The following is a 26,432-nucleotide window of genomic DNA, read 5'->3' as shown; positions in this document are numbered from 1 at the left end:
TCAAACAGTGCTTTAGGACAGCTCAAAACTTCAAAAGTTCTGTGAAACAATAAAGACTCAGGACTAAATGAGCAACTAATTAAGGACAAAGTGATTAAAAAAGACCCTTTAATGCAAAGATATAAGATATAACATCTGGTGGTCATCAAGATTTCATCCAGCTATAGCTGCAGATGTGTTCCTTGTTTTAACATCAAACCTGTTGTTCATTTCACCCAAAGCGTCTTTCTCATCGGTCTAAGCCGAAGCAGGACGTGGCCTCACAGTTCAGGTGCGGTTGCAGATTTGAGGACTGAATTCCTGGATTTTCCCTGGAAAATGGAAAATCTCTTCCGCTTCAATGAACTATGAAACGGGATCAAATGAGGGTGCAGTAAGGTGACAGAAAAGTTTCTGTTCGGCCTTGCATCTAAACAAGCAGCCCCAGCTGTCTCCACGGTTGGATTCATAGCAGCATCACAAAGATTCATCGTGCAGTCTGACGGCTAAATTGTGATTGGTGCACGGAAGCAGTCGACATCATCGCATCGCTCGTGTGAGAAAACAAGTTTTGGGCTCTTTAAGATGTCCAGTTGTGTCTGATTTGGACACAGCTCGATAACGTCAGCGGCGTTCACGTCAGCCTCTCATCAGCTCGGCCGTCTCTGAGGTCTGGAAGCAGGATAACAACATTACAAACAGGAGTCACATTCAGGCTCGTTGCACCGCATGAAAACATTGATTCTCTGTCTGCTGATGTTTGTCCGGATGTTTCATCCTCTGTGAGTTACTGTGTTCTTAGTCTGGACTGTTTTTATGGTCGACTTTTCCTACAAACCAAGTTTCCAGTCAGGATAATAGGGAGTCTTACTCTCGGATCATGTTTGACCCACGTTTAAACCCCGTCAACTCTGCACCGAGACTAAATAACACAGAACCTCTGTGCTTTTGCTGCCTCTCTTTGCTCCATCCACTGATGAGCTGTAATCCTGCAGGGGATGAAGAGTCTGTCTGCAGGTCCTCGCCACACTCAGTTTCCACACACTTGATTATTTGCCTCAATAGAAGTCTGTCTTGTTGCAGAGCCTCAGTTTTAACCCTTATGGGTCCAGAACAGCGACTCAATGCAGAGACAAGCGTTTATCTGTGTAATTATTAACCTGTATTTAACTAGAGGAAGGTGACTGAGCTTTCACTCTGTTTCCACCTGCTGCCTCCTCCAGTCACACATTAACACTTGGCAGCAGGCCATTACAATCACTGTTTGCTCCTAGTGGAGCTGGATTAGAGTGAATGAACTGGAGAAGGTTGGAAAAACGGATTTTCTCTTTGATCAGAGAAAAGTAGTCAGAATTAACATTCAAGGAAAGAAAAATAACGACTGAAAAAGAAGCAGAAGAAGTCCTCGCACAAAAATCAAAAAGCTTCAATATGAAGTTTCTGATGTTTTACATCAGACATTCATGACTCAGTGAGTAACAGAGTAAAAAGGCTGGCTAGATGGCTTCATTCAGATTTTAACACTCAGCTGTGTGCGTTTGGTTTGAGCCGATTTAACTGACAGATTCTGGCGTTGCTGAATCCTGATTGGTGCGTGGAAGTTCATGACATCACAATTTTCATATCAGCAAGAAGACGACGGAAACTCCCGTCGCTCATTTGAGAAGCTGGTTGAGAAACTCCCTTTTCTTTTCAGCTGTCTTCAGCTGCTCGGTTAAGGTTCGAAAAAGGTTGGCTGGAGTCAAACTGCGTCTTTTTCTAAATCCCACATCCTCCCTGACAGACGTGTATATAATAAATATTTGTACGGATATCGGATATCAGACTCACAACCTGTGCTGGAGAAGTCCTCTGAGACCTTGTCTTCTGTGGGGGAAATGGACCAGAAAGCCGCCTGCCAGAAGAATTAATAAGGTTATTACTCATGCTACGCAAACAACGACGCAGTTTGAACAAACACAAATAAGTAACGTGGCATAAATCATTAAGCTGGAGGGGAACTGTACGCGCTGAGGTATGAAACATAGGTAGCTGAAGCCGTTTGATAAATGAAGTGGTGAATAACCTTCACAGCAGGAAGCTGCAGTCTGAGGGGAGGAACAGATCATGTGTCTGCAGATAACAAGCAGGGTTACGGGTTCAGATCCCCCCGAGGACACTCACACTGGAGACATATGGACCATAACGCTTTGCGCAAAATGAGCCCATAAACCACAGAAGAAACTGTTTCTCAGCATTTAAGATGACGCTGAATTGTTTCGCTGTTAACGAGACGTTAATGAGACGATCATCTGAGGTCACGACTCCTGCTGATGTCCTATAATTACAGCTCGTATTTTTTATGAATGACTCGGTTTCAAAGGGATTTAAGTCGTCAGTCAGTTCAGATTTATTAACACAGAGGCAGAGAACAAACCCGCTGCACACGTCCACTTATATGTTTATCAGAAATGAATGGACACCTGCCAGCAAATCAGAATCCAGTATTCTACAGACCGTGTTTCCTGACTGACCTGCGGTGAAGGGACAGTAACACAAAGGGGAGACTGGCTCAGATTTAAAGGTGTAAATATTGATCATCCCTCAGTCTGAGCAAAGAAAATACATTTAATTCCCTTAATTTTCTAAACGAGGGGATTAGCAGCTTCGATAAAGCTTGAGTTCAGTTCTGAACGTTCCTGATCAGAGCAGACTGGAGTGCTTAAACAACATTTGGAGCTTGACTTTTCTGGGGTTTGACCTCATCAACCAGCTGACCAAATCTGCATTTAAGCTTGTTTCTGTATTAGTGTCTCCCCTGAGACCGGCCCACTGAGACACGTCCATCCGAATGCTTGAAGTTTCGTAGCATCCAGCTGTCCTCCAACTTTACTCCAGCTGTCCTCCAACTTTACTCCAGCTGTCCTCCAACTTTACTCCAGTTGTACTCCGGTTGTACTCCGGCTGTCCTCCAACTTTACTCCAGTTGTACTCCGGTTGTACTCCGGCTGTCCTCCGGTTGTACTCCGGCTGTCCTCTGGCTGTCCTCTGGCTGTCCTCTGGCTGTCCTCCGGCTGTCCTCCGGTTGTACTCCGGCTGTCCTCTGGCTGTCCTCCGGCTGTCCTCCGGCTGTCCTCCGGCTGTCCTCCGGTTGTACTCCGGCTGTCCTCTGGCTGTCCTCCGGCTTTGCTCCGGCTTTGCTCCGGCTGTCCTCCGGTTGTCCTCCGGTTGTACTCCGGCTGTCCTCTGGCTGTCCTCCGGCTGTCCTCCGGCTGTCCTCCGGCTGTCCTCCGGTTGTACTCCGGCTGTCCTCTGGCTGTCCTCCGGCTTTGCTCCGGCTTTGCTCCGGCTGTCCTCCGGTTGTCCTCCGGTTGTCCTCTGGCTGTCCTCTGACTGTTGTCCGGCTTTGCTCCGGCTGTCCTCCGGTCGTTTGGCGCTACAGCTACATTTCTTATATAGCTTAGAGTTGTTTTGCTCACATTTTTGTCTTTTACAAGCCTGTAGAACAAACCTTTGTAGCTCGTTATGTGGTAACAGATGCTTTTCGGATTTGTGGTGAAGATGAAAACTTTTTTTGCTTCTTACCTTCGCCGCCGTCACTCATTTCAAATGTCAGGAGCTGATCTCAGCTGCAGCCATTAAACTGGATTCGTGTTTATTTTGTCTGTGGAAGTCGCGGTCATGAAATAATGATTTCTTCTTGCAGTGCTGCGGCTTGGTAATGAGCTGCAATCAAGATCCACACTGGTTCACTTACCTGAGCACAGAACAGAAACACATGATCCCGTCTGGGCGACAACTGCGTGTTTTATCCTGTGCAGTGTGTTCTACACAGCAGTGTGTCAGGAGAGACGGCCAGCTGATCGTTTGGGGTCAACCGTGTGTCATCATGTCTCTCGGCCAATCAGGGCACGGATGCAGCGCTCAGTGATCGCTTAATGAAACAGAGGCCGCCTCAAAAGACAGAAGCATCCCGTAATCTGCAGTGAGAAGATCGAAGCCTCTTTAAAGTGATTAACTATTGAGCCTAAAAGCAAACTGTCGCTCAGTGATTTGAAGCAGAACACTAAGGCCTCACTGTGTCATCAGGTGATGTTTTATTAGTACTCTAATGAATAATTAACTGATTAATTAGCGACTGACTTATGGAGTTTTGTTGGATGTCTTCTGTCCTAATGATCTTGAATTAACGGCAGAGCTTCCAGTCGTGAATCATCGCAGTAAAATAACGGCGGCTGATCTCAGAGCTGCAGTTGTTCATTATTCATCGTGTGTGGAGCTGCTCCAGATGACGTCAGCACGACGGTGTGTTCGTCTGCTGTTCGTCTGAGCGACGCGCCGCCTCATCATCACACAGTAACACAGGAACGTCCCATCACTCTGCTTTGTTTTCCTTTTAGGCATTTTTTGGTTAACTTTGTTTTTATTTGACAGCTCAGATTCAGACAGAAAGACCGCTTTTCTACCAGAACTGTGCTCTTTCACAGGGAAATGCTGAAGTTTCAACTTTCAAATATTGGTAGAAATCACATTTCTCCTCCTCTCAGTGACGTCATATTTAGAGTTTAAATGAATTTAACCAAACAGTTTCTGAGACTTTCTTTCTTCCCTTTACATCCTCATTTCCTTCTTTGCTTTCTTTCTTGACTCTTTCCATCTTTCTTTAATTTCAAAAATCCCCCTGTTGATAATAATAATAATAATAATAATAATAATAATAATAATAATAATAATAATAATAATAATAATACAATGATAGCTGGACATTTTACTGAAGTAGAGTTTCTTGAGTGCTTTCCACGTGATAAATGCGTCTGCTGTGGTCTCATGCACGACTCGTAGACGTATGAGTGACAGAACACCTGTGTCAAACCTCAAAGTGGACAAAAGACAAAAAGAAAGAAAGTGAAGTAGAGACGACGTCCTGCTCCTGGCAGGTTGTGACCTCCAGTGGGGACAAATGATGAGAATAAAAGCTCCTGCAGAGCTGAAAACCTTCCCGTGTCTCCCTCCATTATTCAAGGTAAGACCTATTTTAGCTCTGCAGCTAGCCGAGGGGCACGGCCCGTGCAGGGACTGCAGCCTTGACACGCAGTCAGCTGACGGCTCGGGGAAAGGACACATTCGTCCTTGCTCGCCGTCTTTAAGCTCTGTGCATATGAACAGAGGGCGCGCCGTCCCTCATTTCCTGTCAGCTCGTCATTGAAACCTCAAATTACGGCACCGTGGAACTGATGAGCTGTCAGGCCCGACCCTGCAGAGCTGTCAGGGGCTGACACCCTGAAAATGAGCAGGTCCGGGCGAAAAGGCAAACAGCTTAATTTCTGAGGGGACTGCGACGTTTTGACGGGCGAGGGGCCGCGAGGGGCCGCGCAGACCGAGGCACTTCAGTTAATGTATGCAACCTTTAATGTGACTGAGGGAAAGAAAATGAAGGCTTTCACTCCATGTGGATATGTATTACACTGAAATCAGCACCTGATTTTCATGACTTAATAGCACAAATTAACAGAAAGCAATTAAATCTGCTGGAGCGGTAATCAGTTTGAAGGACAGTGAGAAGCAAACATATGATCTACATCCAAAACCAAAACTTCTGAAACGTCAAAAGTGTCTGAAAGAAAGTGCTTTGCTGTTCGTCTTTGGTCTGTTTTCATGTGATGAACATGAAATGCTGAGAGGAGCCACATGTTTGAAACGCCCCTGATGTTTGTGTCTTAAAAACATTCGTGCAGAGCAGTGAAGTGTCAATTAAACCAGCTGTTTAGCCACAGTTAGCAGTAGCTTGCTGGTCATTGAGCTGCATTCATATCTGCATCATTTGACATGTTTGTGCAGCTAAATACTGAAAGTACTAACAGCTGTTTGCCATAAAAGGAAAGAAATGATTTTTTACTTTCATTTTTTCTACTATTAGTCAAAGCTGAAATGCACTTTTGTGTGAATGTAGGTATTTTATTTTGGTGAAGACTGTTGTCAGAGCAAAGACACCGAGGAGCTGTGTAATAATACACTTTATTTAGCACCTTTCATACAGGAATTGCAGCTCAAAGTGCTTTAAAAGAAAGGAATCACATGCACCAAGTGGAGAGAATAAAACCACTTGATAAGCACAATAGAAGATAGACTAAGGATGAAAATAAATGCATGACGTAATATGGAGAATAAAACCACAGAATAAAATCAGAAAGCATGAAATCAAGTAAGATACGACCTTTTTAAAGAAGTGCAGCAGTGAAGGCGAAGCAGAGTTTGAGCTCTGTATCAGGAAGTCAGAGCTAGTTAAAGGTTAAAGACGAGAGATCAGATTTTAGCTTTCTTTAAAATATTCAGCCAGCTGCTTCCCTCATATCTAGGTGGTTCAATGAGGGAGTTAACGATGTAGCTTGGTGCTCGTCCGTTAAGGGCTTTGAATACAAGCTGGACGTCAGTGCAGAGCAGCTGAACCTGGACTGAGGTGATCTCTGCTCCTGGTCCTGGTTCATAGTGGAGCTCGAGTCGGCTTGAAAAGAAGGCATGAATCTGTGTAGGACTTCAAACACAGAGCAACAGATCCAAAATCCTTCTGTTTGAAATAAGTGACATGTTTCACTGTTTGGTTTGAGCTGTTGGCAACACTGATGTGGCTGAAGCTGGAATACATACATGTGTTTTATGAATCTGCACATAATGGATTTTTTTCACGGTATTATCTAAAAACTGCCTGATTGAGTCCACAGGGTGTTTTTTATATCAGGAATCCTGAATTAAGATCAATTAATTATATTTGGGGCTGATTTTAAGGAAAATCTTATTACATTTTGACGAGTACTTAGATTATTTGGTTCATACTGCTGATATTTACTTGTTGAAATGAAAGTGGAGTTCCTCTGACGTTCAGCACCTCGTCTTTCTGAAGCAGCTTTCTTCTGAAGCTCAGACTCCAGCGATGTGGGAACTGCGGCTTTACAATTTTAATATTCTTCTATCAGTTATGACGCCCTACTTATAAGGACAAATAAAGGGCATGGTGAATAATAGCCGGCTCTCACTGGTGCTTGATAGCGTTCAGTGAGGTTCAGTTTGGGGAAGGATTTCAGTAATTCTCCTTTCCTGGGAATCAGCAGAAAAAAAGCTCCATTAGAGACACGGCAGGCGAAAGGAGGGTAAAAATAGGCTGAATAGCAATGAGGCAACTTTCCTGCAGCCTGGAGCCATGCGTGAGTCAAAGTGGGGGTTGCTTCTCCTCATAAGGACCTCTTGCAGCTCCTCAAGGTTTAGGAGGGAGTAATTTTGCCTGATCTGATCCAAGTCCAGCGAGCTGACAGGCCGCGGCCCTCCCCTCAGATAAGGAAAACTGGGACAGGATGCTTGCACACATCCGGGACGTTGGAGCCGCCATGTTTCCTTCTCCGATATTCTGTCCACGTTCTGGGCATTTTGATGACCCTCTGAATTAATCTGAATTAATCTCGCTTTTACCAGAGTCCCCCGGGCAGACAGTGAGCGGCAATCTGTGGAGGATGACTGTGAAAACATCTCGGGGGAGCTCTCCTTTCATGATTAATTTGAAGTTTACTGTTTGTGATTAACATTCGGGGGCCGTCGAGCCTCAGATGAGAATCATGATCGAATGAATCCCAGAGAATATTATTTACATTTTGGTTGGTAAGTTGATGCTCCAGTCAGGGTGACAGCAGAATGAACCAACCACAGACGCACCAACCTGAAAACCAACCTCAACCACGCGACTGTGGACGCATGAACAAGTAACACCTGGCGGGAGTCAGCTAACGTTAGCAAGCTCGGCTAACTGGCTTCCCCTTTCCACGTGGAACACAAGCGTCACAGCACAACGTTTCCTCTGAAACGCCGAATGCTGCAGAGGAACAGATGATGTCATCACTCGCAGCTGACGGCTGACACTGTGTGGAGTCCTGACAAAGGAAAATGTATCACGCTGTCCGGTCAGACAACGTGGAAGTTGACTGTTTCCACAAAGAGCTTTTAATGTCCTGAAACGGGTTTAGGCTCTTTTGAAATATTTGAAAGCTGCGCCCAGCTGGTGTCGTCTCCTTTAAGTCCTCTGACTTAATAATTTAAAACTGGCAAAATTATGAATAAACACAGAAACTGCCTGATCAAAGAATAAGTGGGCTAAACAAGTGTCTGTGAAGACTCTCATTCACTCAGGTCAAGGTGCTTCTTCATGACTCAGCCATTGACACCGGGACTCCTGTGACCCTGATCGCTGACACGACTGCTTGGTGGGTCAACGATCCCGCCTGAAGAGGCCTCTTGGACGAGGCTCGAGCAAGGCCAGTGGCCTTTGTGAGCTCTGAGTGGACTAAACTAATGATGGCTGTGAGCAGACATCGCAGCTTCAGGACTTCCACTCAGTTTTCCAGACACATTTTGGCTGGTAAAAAAAGGGACGTCTTCCCGGTCGGTCTTGGGTTGTCAGTCAAAAGTGTTGCTTGCTAGCTAAAACTTACAGCTAACGTTGGTTCAGGCTGTGGATTTTTGTGAGAGAATAAGCTGATTCTGCACAATCACTCCGGTTCATCATCACAGCTGTCGAATTCAAACACATTATCACTGAAATTCAATTGGTCTTGTTGTTTTAAACCATATATCAGAAATGCTCTTTAGCTCCAATGCTAACAGCTAATAAAAGAAAAGGGCTGATTTTTACATCTCTGTTTCTATGTTCTACCTGTTAAATTGTTGGACTTTTCACCCTTTGATGACGCCACCGTGATGCTTCTGCCTGACTTCCAGGTGAGACGAACATGTCCTGGACCGACGCCCACAAAGATGAAACCAGCATCTCTCCTCTGATATGAGCTCACGTCCCAAAATGTCTCCGCATTTCGACAATTTCTAAACTGCTATAACCAACGTGAGTCAATGTGTGTGTGAGAGAGAGAGAGAGCGTGCGAGCTTTGCGGGACAATGAGTCTGATGACTCATTTCACTGCTACACCAGCTGATGCAGGCAGTCCCGTTATAAAACACCACATCCCAAACACAGCTTCTCACCTCACTACAACTTTAATGGAGGGACCAGAGGTTTGACAACTGTGTCACATGTCAATTACTGTTGGTCCTAACTGAGGCAGTCCTCAAAAATATTGTCCAGTTTGACTGACAGTGAGGGCAACAGTGGAATAAGCTTTTTTTTTTTTATCATACTTTTTGACCTGCTGCCTCCAAAGACTACTTGGACATGGTCAGGGAAGGATGGTGGTCATGGGTGAAAGGATGCGACAGTTTGAAGGCAGGACGTGAACGCTGTCTCCACCCAAACCTCCTGCTGAGGTTTGTTGTCGCTATAACTACGTCACGCTCCTTCTTCCTTTTTCTGAGAGACAAAAGTCATTATTCAGTCAACCACAAGAGGTCACCTGTCAGGAAAAAGGACATTGTGTTTAGTGTTTAACAAAAGCCTGATGCTGTTTTTTATGGTGGTTTTACGTCCTTTCATGCTAAATGTGTCATGTTTAGCATTCACTGCTTATTATGCTGACGTCATTCGGGCTTTGTTAAATCAGATCATTTCTGACTTTATCCATATTTGTTACCAATAACTCTCACTCATTGATTATTAAGTTTACACTACATGTCCAAAAGTTTGTGGACACCCAAACATTTTCACCCATGTGAGACTGTTGAAGGTGTCGTGGTAAAATCAGGGGCATTAATCTGCTGCTTTAACGGCCTCCACTCCTGTGATGGTGATCCGGTCTGGCTCCCAGTCGACATGCCAGTTCATCCCAGAGGTGCTGGGTGGGGTTGAGGTCCGGGCTCTGAGCAGACCACCACACTCCTCCCCACAAACTGGGAAAACCAAGCACCCTGGTGAGTGTGGAGGTGGAGGTGATGGATGGTTGTGTATCGTCTGACTTTCATGCAGGAGACCAGAGTTTTTTGCTTTTCATTAACTGTTCTTTAACATTGTTCTTGTCAAAATCTGGCGCCTACATTACCCACAATGCAACCCAGGCACAGACAGTTTGATTAGGGATGGCTAATGGCCCAGATTTTAGAAATGATTTACAGAATCATCCAATATTGGTATCCTTGTCTGCCTCTGCCTCTGCCTTGTTGTGATATCGGCTTCATGCCTCAAAGCTGGAAGCTCACTGATGTCTGGAATGAGTCTATGACGCCTTGACCTCAGCAAACGGACCCACGAAGAAGAAGAGAGTGAAGAGGGATGAGAAAGAGGGAGAGGCAAAAGGCAAAGGAACATGTGGGAGCAGAGGGATGGATGAAGGGAGGTGGAGAAAGACGGGAGTAAGAAGGAAAGGATAGAAATGGAGGAGAAGAGGCGCATGGGACGACAAAGACGGCTAAGACAAGGAGGGGAGGGGGGCACACACACACACACACACACACACACACACACACACACACACACACGCACGCACGCATATCCAGAGGTGGTTGTGACGTCAAATCGGAGCCCAGCTGACTCGCGCGCTCCTCCGTGCCTTTCGTTGACCAGCCTCGCGCTCTCCGCACATCCACTCCACGCGGCTGCTGCTCGCCCTTAACACTGAGGAGGAGGAGGTGGAGGAGAAGGACACGAAGAAGAAGAGGAAGAATAAAGGGGGCAAACCGGGAGGACTCGCTCACGGGAGGAGGAGGAGGAGGAGGAGGAACTGGAGGAACTGGAGGAGGAGTAAGGAGGGTTCACTGTCATCCTCGCGCGCTGCACGGGAACATACAGGGCATCATTTTCTGGACACTGTCCATGGAGACGAGTCGCTCCTCGCGCTGTCTCCGCAGAGAGACAACCGAGTAGGTCTGTTCACCTACTGGACGGAGGGTCGTTGTGTGTCTCGGCGCCGTTCGTCGCTGCCCCCCCTCCCAGCCAGGTGTTGATTCAAGCGCGAGCCCCTCGTGTCGATGGAGAGGCGCGAGAAGGAGGGTTGATCCGCGCTGCGGAGCTCGAGCACTCGACACTGATCCTGTCTGCGGAGCCTCTCGAGCTACAAGTTGACAATTCCGTCCGCGCTCTGGCTCCAGACCACTGCGGCTTTCACACACGGATCCTACAAACGGATTTTCTGTCTTTTTTGGCCTTTTCTCTCGGCTGTTTACATACCGGATTTGTCTTTTTCGTGCATCTTTCATGAACGCTCCAGAAAACGGGAATTAACGTGTAAATTTGAGCCTTTTTGTGCTCCACAGCGGCGCCCGTAAATAGAAAGAGAATGGCAAAGTGAACGGACCCAGCTGTGCCAACGACGCGCGAGCCATTTTTGGGGTTCACATCAAAGATCCGTTCTGCGCGAGCCGCTGCCTGACGCCGCTTGCACCGCCAACCTCCGAATTGCTTTCACGGATCCCGGCTCTCCGTGACGCCGCGGCACCCTGATGGTGCGGACGGTCGGCGCACGGTGGCTCGAGCTGCTGCTTGGACACGCCGCCCGGTGATTTTTAGCCTTCAGCACGCGGACAGGGTGCACGATGATGGTGGTTGGGATGGTACGCGGTTAATTCGGGAGATGCTTTTCCACTCGAGTCGGATTTATGTCTTGTTTCTTCAGTGGGATCGTTTGCGTGACGATGACCTCCAACTGCGCTTTACCCCGAGCCGTGCTCGCCGCAACCCGAGAGAGAGGCACGCGCCCCCGGTTCAATGCGCACGAGAGGACGTCGTCTCCCCAAAATCGCTGAGCTAACTCGCAACCGGGAAGGCAGGGATAATATTAACCGACACGAGCGATAGGAGAAGAAAACAACAACAAGAGCAACAAGCGGCAGCGGTGATGGAGCTGTCCGAGGTCCGGTGCTCCAGCGCGAGCGAGGAGCTGTACACCATCAACAAGACCCCGAGCAGCAGCAACAACAGCAACAGCAGCGGCAGCGCGCGACCCAAACGGCTGCTGTGGCAGAACGCGGTGCGGCACATCACCGAGCAGCGCTTCATCCACGAGCAGGGCGGCGGAGGCGGAGAAGGGGTGAAGGGCATCGGGCCGGATGACCCCTACGACCCGAGCCAGGGCGCGCGGAAGCAGTCGGCGGGGCGGACGTCGGTGGGAGACCGGCACAACAACGGCGGGACCAAGGTATTCCCGGAGCGCGCCAGCAGCGACCTGGGCTTCTTGCAGATCGACTGTGCACCGAGCAACTCCGACTTCTTCCTGAATTGGGGCTACACGTACCGGGGCGTCATCTTCCCCACGCTGCGGAACGCCTTCAAGTCTCGCGACCTGGAGCGTCTGTACCAGCGCTACTTTCTGGGCCAGAGGCGCAAGTCGGTGGTGGTGATGAACATCCTGGACGTGGTGACCAAGCTCACCCTGCTGGTGCTGCACCTCACGCTGGCCTCCTCCCCGATGGACCCGATCAAAGGGACGCTCCTGGGCTTCTTCACGGGCATCGAAGTCGTCATTTGTGCCTTAGTGGTGGTGCGGAAGGACACCACGTCGCACAGCTACCTGCAGTACAGCGGCGTGGTCACCTGGGTGGCCATGGCCACGCAGATCCTGGCGGCCGGGCTGGGCTACGGGCTGCTGGGGGACGGGGTGGGATACGTGCTGTTTACCCTGTTCGCCACCTACAGCATGCTGCCGCTGCCGCTCACCTGGGCCATCCTGGCCGGCCTGTTCACCTCGGGGCTCCACATCCTGGTCCAGCTGCTCATCTCCCAGAATGCACAGCTCTCTACCAACCAGGTAAAAGCTCACCTGTGCTCCTCACCCGACTCTAATGACCTCCTCTTTCCCCTTCATGTTCCACCCCTCCCCCTTATGTCTTCATTGCTTGTCTCCTCTTTGTTGCTCCTCTAGCCTCCTCTCCTCCTCCATCTCAGTCTTCCTCTTCTCTCCCCCTCCTCCATCCTTCTCCTCCTCTTCTCCTCCTTTACTGACCTCCTCTTCTTCCTCCTTCATCTCCCTCCACCTCCCCCATTCCTCCTCTTATCCACTTTCCATTTCTTCTCCTCCCTCCTTCTCCTCTTCAGAGCTGCAACGATAAATCAGTTAATCGGCAGCTGTTTTGATGATCGATTAATCCCCATGAGTAATCGATGTCTTTACTCCTCTTTCACAGTAAACTGAATGTCTTCGGTTTGAGGACGTCACCTCTGATTTTGTGACGACGTCCTCAAATGTCGACAACAACTGACAATAACTGACAGATTACTTGACAGTGAAAATGTTTGTTTGTCGCAGCTCTCCTCCTCTTCCTCCCCTGTATTCACCTCCTCACCATCCATCGGCATTTCTTCCTGCCTCCTGGTGCCCCCCCCCCACCTCCTCCACCTCCTTGTTCCTCAGAGGAACTTCCAGACTTGTTGATGTTGAGTGCAGAGCGCTGACTGACGCCTGACGAGGTGTTTGCTGAAGCTCTCAGCTGTGAGGGAATGCAGCTCCTGATCCTAAAAGCTAAACCTGGCAGCAGTTTCTTTGCACCTGACCCCGTCCTTCCTCTTCAGTGACTCGGCGTGTGTGAGCGAGCGTCGGCTCGGTTGGGCTGCTTGTCGCTCTGAGTCTCAGATTTCTTGATTCGTCAGGTCTTGACTTTATTTCTGTGAAAGGTTTCAGTTTTCTGGAGGAAACGAGGCACCAGCCTGGTCTGACTGCTGAGGCTTCAGCACCAGGAGCTGTCCAACACACACACACACACACACACACACACACACACACACACACACACACACTGAGAGGACCTGAAATGCACCAGTTCCAAATAGGTCTAGCACCCCCTACTGGTGAATGTTATAATCATAAATCAGCTTTCTTTCTTTCTTTCTTTCTTTCTTTCTTTCTTTCTTTCTTACAGCTGATTTAAATGTCCACTGCTGTCAGATACAGCAGACATGCGTCCCCGTCCCTTTTTAATACTTCTAAGTAAAAACCATGCAGTGTACGAGCTGTGTCTTCCAGGACATTGGACTTATCATCAGATGAGTAGCTCAGGACTCGTTGTCTGTCCTAAACTTACAGACGAGACATCCAAGGAGTGTTTTTTAGAGGAATATTCACTGATTGTGTGTGTCAGAGCTGAAGACTGAAGGCAGTAAGCTGTTTATTTAAGTTTCCGTCTCCTAAAATTTGGGGATGAAGTGAGCTCTAACTGTTCATCTGACATGGATGCAAACACACACAGAGATCAGAGTCAGTCAGCCAATCACTTCTCCTGTTACAAACTGGACTGTTCAAGATTAGCAGAAGCCTGGAGTGAAAACCTTTAGCTGCTGCTCAGTATCTGATAGTCTGGACATTCCCGTCTGTTCTGTAGCTGTTCCAGCTACATATTTATTAGTGCTAACAGCAGAATGAGAACAATGGTGGACGTAATGCAGACATGAAAGCTGCTTCCAGCTGAGTTTGAAAGTGGTGCTGGGCGTCTGGAAAAAAGCCTCCATGCACATGAGTCCTATAGATGACAGTTCAGTGTTGAGGTGGGAGGAGGGAGCGAAGCACACAGTCTTCATCCCTGAGCGCTCTGTCACTGAACTTCCACTCAGAGAGGAAGATACTGCTGAAACATGGTGAAGGTATAATGCAGGAGACTGTTGTCCTCTGCTGTCCTCCACACTGCGTGGATTCGGCTCAGCTGGTCTGATGCACTTCAGTCATTCTGGATTTGACGTCGCTGCCTGTCGACTGATGCCAAGAAATCTTGATTTGAAAGAAAAGAAAATTGATTTGAGCGCCCAGACTGAGATGCATCTGCAGAAACCGGATCGGAATCACATTTCAATCCACCTCCAACTGTGGCTCGGATCCAAAACTGGCCTTTCATGCTGTCCAGACTTTCTAAAGTCTGCCTGGATACAGTCTGGATAAAGCAAAGTCTGAATTGAGCTGGCAGTGTGAACAAGGCCTTCCTGCTCCTCCCTCCAGTCGCTGCTTTTGGAGGCAGTGGCTGAAATGTCAGACTCAGCTTGTGAAATGCATTAAAAACCTACAGTTTCCAGCAGTCTACAGTTCCTCTGGTTGATTTATGGATGCAGAGCAAAAGCTTTTTAAACTCTGCCCCCAGAAAGGTTTCTGTTGTTTGTCATGAGGAAGGGCCTCCTTCCCATAATTCTCCCCCAGTTTGTGTCCTCACCTGCTGTGTGTGACGTCTCCACCAGCTAAATCAACAAAATGCTCTTTGACTGGACCATGTAGGTGAACACTTGACAGATTTCAGTTTATGCTGTTGAAATGTTTTTGCTCCCTGTTAATTAGTGTTTCTAAAAGTGTGTTGAAGGGATTATAGACCCACCAGTGTGCACTCAAGGCTAATAAGACAATTATTCATCAGTCAACAGTTGTTTTTTCATTTCCCTCTTCGACTCATTGGTCCTGGTTGGTTTTAATGGAGCTTGTTTGTTGGAGTGTAAACACACGTCCTCCACATTTTACATCAACACACTTTAAAATGTTGTCTTGATTGGTTCAGTGATGAGTAGATGAAGCGCTGGATGTGCACGTCTTGATAGAAAAGTGGACTGGAGGTGTTTAATTTCACTGTGTGGTAAAAATCAAAGACGTGCTTTGAAGGAGGTTTTATTTTCTTGAGAGGAGTGTTAAATATTCTGAAGTGGAGCATTTGTCTCATTTCAGACTGAAGGTCTCAAACTCTTTACATCAGCAGTTAGATGTGCTCGCCTCCACCTCTCTCAGTGGCTCGAGCTGTTCGCATTAACATTATAATGCTGAGGATTACAGGCTGTAAATGTGGACAATACAGAAACAGGAAATACAACAGAACACAAAGAAACATGAACCGAACAAAACAACAAATCAGAGTCTGCGAATGGCTTCAGTTTGTCCGTCAGACAGAAACGCACCTGCTGAACCTGCAACGCGAGCAAAGCAGGTATCCAACGTCCTTCAGAACAAACGCACCGTCAGCACATTCACAGAAGAGACCTTCTGCCCGGGAGGCCATAGTCTTAAATACTTTCACACGATTCTGCTGAATATTCCTTGTTGAAATATGCCAAACTTCCCAAATCTGTCAGTTTCAATTTGATCTCAACAGCCTTCATAAAGGAATTCAATCAGTAAAGATCATATCAAAGAATCAGCTAATTTACGGTTCTGTGGCCCAAAATCCAAAATTTCAGCACATTTTGTCAAAAATTCAATCAGAAAATATTCAGAATAATTTAGACATTTGATGTAACACAGACTTACTTTAATCAAATGGATCTTACATCTGCTCATGTGAAAATGAAACAGTCTCTGCAGGATCTGCAGCTTTTGTCTGTTTTATTTTGTCAGACAAAACTTATAAGAAAGTAATGATCGACACAGAAAGGTTCTGACAGCGGCTCAAAGACAGACACCCCTCGGAGGTTTGGCAGCTTTCGCTTGGAGTGATTGTTCTCAGAGCTGAGGTAAATATACTGCAGGAGCGGGCGAGCAGATGGGTTGCAGGTGTGCAGGTTGAGTGGCAGCAGGTGGGAAAAGGAAGAGCCACGCCCAGACGAGCACAGGAGGGAGGGATGAAGGGCAGGCAGGTGAGGACGACCTCCACCCTGAGCCGTGTACGTACACGACAGCAGACGAAAGCCACATCTCTCTGTGCCGTCTCCCACAAAGCGGGACGCCGGGCTGTGCTCAGAGAACATGTGACTCATGACTTATTCTCGTGGCGCTTGTTGACTCAGCTCAGACTCATACGTGCAGGAAACACCAAAAATACCGCGGAAGCCTCACGTGCTGCAGCCTAAACGCTGTAAAAAGACACGGAGCAGCACGGCGCCTGATCTGAGGGCTGGACGGACAGAGCCTCGTCCCTCTACCCGTGTCACGCTGAATCCCATCATGCTTCACTTCTGCGTCTCAGCTGACGCCGCTGACCCGTGCGTGGCCGTGTACATGGCTGGAGACGTGATGCAGCTGACTGTGCGCCGCACTGCGTGTCTCTTGTTGTGGAGCTCAGGGGGGTTTTCCCAGCTCCCCCTCGCGTGGGTCAGCTGTGTCACTCCGCTCTCAGCCAGCGACCCGGCGAGTCTCGCAGAGGAAAGGTCAGAGGTCGAGGCTGCCGCTCTCCGGATTCGAGAGCGTGACGCTTTGCTTTGGGGCGGATGATTGCAGCGTTTTATGATTTTAGCAGATCAATAAAACCTGATAGATTCAACACAACTGCGATTCAGCTGCCTGTCGTCAGTCCATAAAAGCTTTTCCATTTGCTGCTCTAAACGCCTCCTGAAATGCTTGAAATACCACAGTGTTCTGAGGTCTAACGCCCAGACGACACGTTTCTGTGCACATTGTGATGGTTAGTATGAACAAAATCTGAGAACACGCGTGAAGACTGGAGTCTAAACAGACCGTCTGCATTTATATTTCAGTTGACGAAGTAGAAATCAGTGAGGCTGATCAGCTCAAACATTAAAGATTTTGTCTTTTAGTTGAGTTTATTCTGTTTGACTCATGTTTTACACAGCATCCAAACTTTTCTTGGACTTTCTCCGGGTTGTAATTTCAATTAGAGCTGCAGCGACTAAATCAATGAATCCATCGGTCGATCAACAGAAAATGAATCAGCAACAATTTTGTTGATTAATTGTTTTGAGTCATTTTTAAAAGTGGGATTACATCCTGCTTTTTCTGTTTGGTAGCTGAACATCTTTGGGTTTTACCACCAACTGGGGAAAAAAAGACACCTGAAGACGTCACCTGGGACTCTGGGAACTCATGAGGGACATTTTTCACCATCTTCTACGAAATGGTTCATCAATCAAAACCACAGTCAGAAAGGTTGTTGTTGCACTTCAAAGTCATTTCAAAGCAACCAAGTAACTGCAGATTAAAAATGAAGTTTTTATCTGTAAACTGACTTCAGTTCAGCCCAGTTTGAGCCCAGATGCTGAAACCTTTCCGCCAAATCCACCATTAACGTGAACAAACAGCCAAACAGCAAAGTCCGAGTCTGTTTTTCTAAGTTCGGTCATAAGTTCATCAGCTTCCACTCCGGCTGAGTTAAGTCTGAACTCGTGTCATTATTAGCAGCATTAGCTCGCTGGCTGCTCTGTGGGCGCGAGGGATTACGTTAGCATGGCGTGTTGATATTAGTCGACGTGGAGATGCTCGGAGATCAGGGCCTTACATGTTCAGGCGGACGGACGCGGCGGCGGCGGGGGATTAGGACGGCTCATGCCGTGTTAGGACGACCGGGCTCGCTGTGAAATTAAACATCCTCGACTCGAGCGCTGCTAATCTGCTCTCATTAATTGTGTTTGCTTAAGGATGTGGTGAACATATAACGTACATATTAACTACAGAGAGGAGACGCGAGCAGGAGGACGCTGACTGTCAGTTCAATTAGAAAACGAAGCTCTGGATTAATCAAACGTCTCCCAACCACAAAGTTAAACAGGGACGAAAAGCGTGAACGTTTGATTCAGTGTCTCCACGTCACAGACTCAGACACATCATTTTAAAGGAATATCAGGACATCTGGTGCGTTGACTCAGATGCTGTGTACAGGTGTGATTTCATGAACATGCACTACATGCAGAGTCTTTGTAGACGTGGAAGCAGCCACCAAACCACCATCACCGTGTGAAGGCCGTGGAGGTCGCACTGAAGCGGTATGTTGATGTTCTTCCTGCCAGCCGTGATCAACCCGAACATCTCTGCTGTCACTCAGATTCATCTCTGAGTCGACTGACTCGGCTCCATTTCGGCTTGAATTTTCAGAGGTTTTATTTATTATTTTGGTAGCAGGAGTTATAAATAGAATTGAGAGTTGTCCACGGCTCCCTGATTGTTCCCGTCAGACTCTGAATAGCCTCCATCGATCCGGCTCCGTCTCTTTAGAGCCTCTCATGCTGGCCCCACATCCTTTGTCTCCGGCCTGTCGAAGGCTTCGGTGTTTGTCGCTGCGTTTCCTTTAAAACCTTCACACCAATACGATCGGATCCCATCCTCTGGTTCTCAGTACAATGAGATCATATTGACCTGCTGTTGGCTTTTTTCTCCTCCTGAAAAGACTCCGAATAGACCTGATTCTGGTTCTCCATTCGCTGCTGTATTGATGGCTGCCTTTGTGCAGAGGGTATTTAGCCTTTTGCTAGCTGTTCAATGAACAGAGGTGTCAGTAAATAAGCGATTAGGCTGTTCTGGTTTGTGTGGGAGTGTGTATGATAATGTGTGTGTTTTGGTGTTAGGGGAGAGCTCTCATGCAGCTAAGAGCGTTATAAAACCGTCAATAGCTTCCTCCCTCTGTCTCACACACACACACACACACACACACACACACACACACACACACGGCAGGAGCTTCACACCCACTGATTAGCCGTTCTTCAAGCTCACTGCAGTTTCCCCTTTCAAGGTCAACCTCGGCTTACCTGGAGCGCCGGCTGCACAGAGGAGATAGAGAACAAAGCCGACCCAGTGTGTTTATCGTGAGGAGGCTACATGCACGCGTTTTTGAGCGCTAGCCGTTAGCGTGCCCTGGAAATATGTGTGTGTGTGCTTCAGATTTTAAGAAACTGATTCTCAGGGTTTTTTTGCAAACAGTGCTCCTGGCTGATCACGACACCGTTTGCTGACTTCAGTGAAGAATTTTGCAGATGTCAGTCTGATGTGGACCGTTTCTGTGTTCCCTTCGATAAATTCTTGTTTTTCACTTTGGTCTCGTCACTCTTGAGCTTTGGAAAGACTGAAAAACTCATTAAAAAGCTGTGACTCTCCAACACTGTTGTGCTTTTATTACCTATTGTTGGACTGTTCCCTGCGGCCTGTGGTCACTTGTTACTAGGCAGAATTTCTGCTTCCCTGAACCTTGACTGAGTGAAAGGCGGCCATGTTTGTCCTGACACGGTTCCTGTTACCTGGATTCGCTGCGACCTTTAAAGTCTGCTCGTCCTCCAGATGACGGCTCACCTCGCCGCCGTCTATCTGCAGCTTAACTCTGGTTTCCCTCTGAAGACGTTTCCTCCGCGAGCGGCCGACTGACTCAGCCTGAGGAGAGATGGTTTCTGAGGGAGGAGGGAATCCTTTATCTCCCCTCCTTCCTCCCCCCTCACCTCTCTTTCACCTTCTCCTCCTCCGTTATCTCGCCCGTTTCGTACGATTGATCTCGGACAATCTGGCTGTTACCAGACACTGCACTCAGCCACCCTTAATATTTAATGAAGGATCAGGGCCATCAGCTGCAGCTTTTTGAGCCTTTAATGGCGGACTTTTCCAGTGACATTTTGGTGCTGTGACCTCCCAGACTGCAAAAATTGCTACAGACGTAAAAGCTTTTACCGTCCTTCATTCTCAGTCTTCTGTCATGAATGACCTCAAAAGCAGGCCACAAATACTATTCATCCATTTAGAAATCAGCAGTTATTACAATTTAACCATCCAAACGGGTCTTTTTAGGAGATGCCTCCGAAGGGGACGTATTGATGGCCAAAGTGGTCTTTTAAAATCATGCAATATTATAAAAGCTTCCTCCAAATATTCATTTTGTACCTAGAAAACTTACTAAATTCTCAAGCAGGGTCGTGAGCAGGCACAACAGTTTTTATCAGATCTTAGTGAGACGTTGTTTAAATTTGCTGCTGTTAATACAATCAACACTTGAAGCATCTCCTTCACATTAAAAGTAAAATCCATTTTAAGTACCTGGAGGTGTTTTATGATGAAACATCTGCAGGAAGTGAAAGAAATCTTTCCCAGATACGACGGTACAGTTTAACAGAGTGAGAGTCAGTTTTCATACAAGGTATTAAAAGACACTGATGTGGACGACGCACGGACAGTTTGGCCATTTTCAGTCATTTTAGAGGCGAAAAGAATGAAGCTCTTGATTTAACATTTGGCTCACTGCCATCTCAAACTTCACCGAGAGGATTTTGGCATCGGCCACCGTTTGTCACCGTGTTTACTCCTCCGGCCTCGTCCTCGGCGAGCCCACGTGAATCAGGCTGTCTGGCAGAGTTACAGCCCCTGAGTCTGGGCTCCAAAGCCGTAAAACAGACGCCTCACAGCGGCTCGTCTCCTCCTCTGTCTGCTCTCTGCTTCGGGCTCTTAAACCTTTTGGGGAGCTTTAGTGCCGGAGGAGTGTCCTGACCTGATAAATGAAACCTTGTGTAGTTTTTACAGCGTAATCAGTCCCCAAACTGCCTTCAGGGAATATGGAGGCTATTTTCCTCCTTCTCTCACTGAAGTTTATCCTTTGTTGCTTTTACTCAAACGTCGCATCGTCGAGTCCAAACTTCCTGAAGCTGCTGCGCTGCAGCGCGTTCAGCAGTGGCGATCGACCTCCAGAGTTTCCCGTGAGTCACTCACTTTTTCTTGCCAAACGCTGACTCAGCGCTCACCACAACCTCGACCTCCATTATCAGCCGGCCGGCCAGACCATCATCTCAATGAAGGTGATGTTTCTGGGCTCAAACAGAGAGGTGGACACAGGACATGAGGTGACGTTCAAAAGCAAAGCAAAGGAAAGCTGCAGGCCAGAAGGAGGCGATAAGATAAACCCGTCATTAAATCAATAATTAATATTTACTCCCAACAATCTTTACAAAGGCACATAACAATAATCTTCAGCTATTTTCAAAAGGTATTGATCATTTTCCTCATTGTTCAAGCAAAAATTTTTTGGCTCTTGGTCGGACAAAACAAGACATCTGATGCATTTCAGTGTTTAATAAAAGCTGAAAAACTAATATTTGGATTGTTTTTTAATGCATGATCAGCTCAGTTGGCCTGATACTGAGGAGCTAAAACAGCTGCCTCCCAGCTGCTTCTCACCGAGCGTGGACCGTGGACGTTTCGAAAGGTTTCAGCAGATGATGAGCAAAGATTTAAGAGAAAACCAGAACAACGGCGGTGTCTGTTTGGCCCCGACCCTCCCCTGCGCTCCTCGCTGTCGCTGTGTTAATGAAGTGCAGCGGTGGCCTGAGGCGGGGTCACGAGGTTAAATGACAGCAGCTCTGTCTTAATGGACAGTGGTGGGACGTCTCACCCAGCGAGGCCTCCTGAGGTCAAACACACAACAAACAGAATAATGATCGCAGACAGGTGAGGCGCTGACTGAGGGTGACGCCTGATTGGGATCATGACTTCGGGGAGACATGTGAGGCGTCCCAGCGCAGTGCAGAGACCCATCCGTCTTCACTGAGCCTCCACGAGTGTCCCAGTCCAGTTCCCTGACGAGTCTCCTGCTGTCAAAGATCTTATCATATATTAAGAGTCTACAAATAAACCAGGACTCAGACTTGGATTTAAGATAGAAATAGGTAACATTCACTCACTGGCCGCTTTATTAGGTACCTTTCTAGTACCAGATATCCCCCCAGGACAACATCCCTCAGAATTTGTGCTCCATGTTGACTTGAGAGCATCACAGAGCTGCTGCAGACTTGTCGGCTCCACCTTCTCGCTGAGGATCCCCCAGTCCACCACGTCCCGGAGGAGCTGAGACCTGAGTTCGCTGAACTCGCTGTCATGTCGGAGGAGGCAGCAGGAGATGACGCGTGCTTTGTGACATGGAGCGTTATCCTGCTAGAAGCATTAGACGATGGAGGGACACACGTGGTCAGCAGCGATGCTCTGGCAGGCTGTGGCTTTAAAAACATCCTGCATCTGTTTGCTTTTTGACTCCTCAGTCTACAGAAAGGAGATCAGCACTTTCTCAGGTGTTACACCAACAATTATGTCCTCCTCATTCCACTGTTTGGTCTGAATAACAATGGATTAGATATTTGCATTAAGGAGCAGGTGTGCAGGAGTACCTAATAAAGTGGCAACAGAGTGTACAACCATTGTTTTAACAGCTTTTCAAAGTGCATGTCAGCATGCAGTGAGACCTGCCTGAGCCTCTGCCCCATCAGACAGACCTGACGCGCCCTCATATCGAGGCTTTTATTATAACGGGTGCCTTTAAAGGTTTTAACGCCTTATTCCTGCAAACAGCTGCGTTTAAATGCACACAACACTGCTGCTTCTGTCCACAGGGGGCGCCAAAACAACACAAAGTCAAAGCTCCCTGTCGCTGCTTTACTCTAAGCTGACTGAGGTGTTAATTTCTAAAGATCGTCTGTGTTTTCGACCTCTTCTGTCAGTTCTTTACTTCCTGTTCAAACACCTTTGAAGTGCTCGTAAAAGCTAAAAGGCTGTTTTCCAATTTAGTTTCTTGTTTGAAGGTCATTGATCCCAAAGCGCGTTTTGTTGTACTTATTGTCCTTTTTCAGTCTTTTTGGTTGGAGAATTCAGACATTAGTGAACGCACGCTGTTTTCTCATTATTGTTTATTCAAAATGAGTCGACTGAGCGTCATTTTCCAAACAGCCTGAGGTGGTTTTGGCTGAATCTTCTGCTCGTCATTCTTACCTCCTCGTGTTTTCACCCCGCAGACCAAAGTGGGTTCGATATGTAGCAGCATTTGCCCTGTTTGAGTCTGAGAACATATTGAGTGGGGTTTTAGGCTTAAAGTGAGGGTGATTTTCGGCTTATTCTTCACATTGAGGATGATTTCAGACGGGATTACCTCCCAGCTGTAGTCTATTCATAGCGCCGGACGGCAGCCAGCAGCGTTCACCGCTCTCCTCTGGGGTCAGCGTTTAATGAGATTACTTTTGGATTACTGTTATCTGTTTGAAACGTGGAAAAACAGCAGGTAGAAAAATGCACGCACGGCGCCTGTGTTCGAGCCTCGCGGTGAAAATGTTTGACCACAAACAACTTACTGAAACACTCCAGATGTCGAGTGTTCGATGTGTTCTTCTCTGTTTTTTGACTTGAAATCTGAAAAAGTGTGAGAGATTGGAGGGAGAGGGATCACAAAGGATCGTCCAGTGGAAATAATGAATAACATCCAGAAACTCTGACTGATTCTACTGAAGTTGTTTGATTTGCTTTTAGTTGTACGGTGGCCACCAGGGACAAACTTTGTGGCAAACACAGACCAAAGACTTTAATAGAAGCTTTTAAGTGCCGCCTCAAACAGTCTGCTGCCGCGCCTTGTATTGATTTATCCATCAAAGGAAATCTGTGGCCTCTCTTCTGATCCTGAATCTGTTTCCTGCTTTGACGAAGAAAACGAAACTCATCCTCAGAAAGCTCCTCAGGCTTCACGTTCAGGTCTCACAGAGTCCAGATCCCCTCTCAGACACGCATGTTCAACCTGGTTTGGGCTTTTTCATTTAAAACTTTGGTTTTGTTATAAAACATCATGTGTAATGATGGAAAGCCCTGACTTCTAGACTCCATGAGGGAGGAGTCATTGTTTTTCACGTTACACGTTACAACCAATCAGCTTCCTGGATGGCCACCCACACGGAGGAAACGTACATGCTAAAGTGGACTGGTGTGAAAAGCCTCCACACAGTCTGAATGTACAGTTATTATTTAAAGTGTCTAATTAAAAGTTTTGTGTATTTGTGTATCAGGGAGAAGTGTCTCGTATTTCCACCTGTGTCACCTGTAAAAAAAAGATTCAGGTTTATTTCCTGTGACAGTGATCCGTTAAAACCTGCCTGGATCGTCTCTGATGTCTGCAGTAAAACATGATCCTGATGGGCTTCACTTTCTAAAACTATTCATTTTTGGAATAATTGTGAGCTCTGCACCTCGACAGGAGACAGTGAAGTCATCACTGCATTAAGAAGAGAAAATGGCAGAAATCGGTGGGAAATTTGTGACATATCAGAGTTCGCCTCATGAAAACGTTCTTTTTAAAAAGCTCTCTGCAGCGCCGCCGTGCTTTTGGCACTTCGCTGCTTCTGCCTTCAGCGTTATTTTGGCTTCATTGGGGAAGCAGTGGAAGCAGAGGAAGGCGAATGCAAACAGAGCAGTTTGACACTCGCCGATGAAGCCGCCTGGCTCGTGGTGAATTTGCCGCTGGCCAGTGTGCAGGTTGACACCCTCTGTTACACAACAACGACTATCTGTCATGTCTGATGAGACTGTGGCAGCAGGAAAACCATTAGCTTTTACAGAGTGTCAGCAGAAACAGCATCACGGCCAAATGTTTCATAACCAGGCAGGAAGAGGGACACATTAAACGTTTTGATTTTATTTATTTAACCAGGAAGTCCCTTCAGATTAAGACCTGGTCAAGATCTGCGTCACTGTTACGACTTAACTTGATTTTTGAGACATTTCGTTGGCTGGATTAGCCAAAAACTGAGTTAGCATTCGGTTATTGAACAATTTCTTTTGAGTTAACAGTCAATTGACTACGTAATTCTATATGTAAATAATGCTATATGTTATTACATGTGATAGATGGTTCATTCTTATTGTCTTAACTACTTTCAGGTATTCTGAGCTGTTATTGGAGGCGGAGTTTAAGGCAAAAAGCACGTTTTAAACTTCCACTTTCAAACTGCAGTGTTTCCACTTTCACAGCCAGAGTGCTGCTGACAGACACGGAAACGTTAAAAGTGCTTTTCTAAAGGTTGACGTGTTACATGTCAGCAAACACACACTTTACACGCAGCAGCACGATGGGTGTAAGTTCAGTTCACTCCTTTGAGCTCTGGTTTGGTCTCCACCAGCGGCTACATGAGCAGGTGGTGCTCGGTGGGTTGAAGGAAATGTCTTGTAAAGCCAAAAGAATGAGCTGAAAGAGGCCGAAAAGCTGGTGACAACTGTGATCTGCCGTCTTTATTCCTGTCTGTCTGTCTGGTGCAGGACAGACTGGACGGTGCAGTGCACCTTGTCCAGGCTTGTAGTGGCCTGTGGTCTTCAGCAGATACAGTATCAGACCGCCTGTCCCCCTCGGGGGTCTCCAGGGAAAAACCGTCAGCTCGCCTTTCAGCAACAAACTCGACTGTCGACTGTCAGAACGCCTCCAAAGCAAACTGCCCTTTAAAATGTGGATTCTCTCATCAGAGAATATCTGAGTGATTCGTGAATTCATTTTAGTCAACAGCAGCATCGAGCTCTCATTGGCTGCCCGCGTTTACACGAGTACGCAGTATTCTTTACTGCAGTATAACATGAGTATGCAGTAGTCACACTCATCTTTGAGTTCAGCTGCACTCGTGTTCAGTTTCATGACCGCGTCTATCACGGTTATGATTACACACACACACACACACACACACACACACACACACACACACACACACACACACACACACAGGCTGACATGGTGGAAGTGACACCAGCCGCGCTGCCACAGCCGGTAATGAAGCGTTAATCCGTTCAGAGCTGCGTGTTGTGATGGAGTGAACTGGATGTTTCTCTGCACACACGCTCTCTGTTGTCAGTGTTGTAGTTCTGCGTGTGTGTCTCTGCCCACCATGAGGTGAAAGCAGCAGAGAAACCAGCTCGTTAGCTGTTTACCTGCGTCAAAGCTGCGTCCTCGGCTGTGAATCCTGGTTTTCACACAGTGAGCGCAGCTGATCAATAATCAGAGAACTGTGAGCTTCATCGTGCAGCAGAAAACATCAAACTTTGTGTTCATCAGGACATAAAATCCAGGCAGATTTGGTTAAAACCACTCTTGTTTCAGGGGTTAGAGTCTGGCCTTCAGGAAGCGCTCCTCTCCTGTACTTACTCACTCTGCAGATTTGTTCTAGA

General features: G+C 47.2%; 1 protein-coding gene across 2 annotated transcripts in view; it reads left to right on the top strand.

The window, feature by feature from the left end:
• The first annotated feature begins 10,438 nt into the window (after window positions 1-10,438).
• The window catches only part of adcy8 (adenylate cyclase 8 (brain)), a 71,225-nt gene continuing 55,231 nt past the window's right edge, over window positions 10,439-26,432 (top strand). The window contains exon 1 of one of the 2 annotated variants that reach the window (XM_076744788.1): window positions 10,439-12,626. In XM_076744788.1, the coding sequence (XP_076600903.1) occupies window positions 11,718-12,626 (909 nt within the window). In that variant the 5' untranslated portion in view covers window positions 10,439-11,717. The remainder of the gene's footprint in view (window positions 12,627-26,432) is intronic. The other variant, XM_076744787.1, reaches the window with a different exon arrangement.

The sequence above is a fragment of the Chaetodon auriga genome, chromosome 12 (assembly GCF_051107435.1).
Source record: "Chaetodon auriga isolate fChaAug3 chromosome 12, fChaAug3.hap1, whole genome shotgun sequence".
In the NCBI taxonomy this organism is placed as follows: domain Eukaryota; kingdom Metazoa; phylum Chordata; class Actinopteri; order Chaetodontiformes; family Chaetodontidae; genus Chaetodon; species Chaetodon auriga.
Note: the sequence above shows the minus strand (reverse complement) of the source record. Positions and strands in the feature narration are given on the sequence as shown.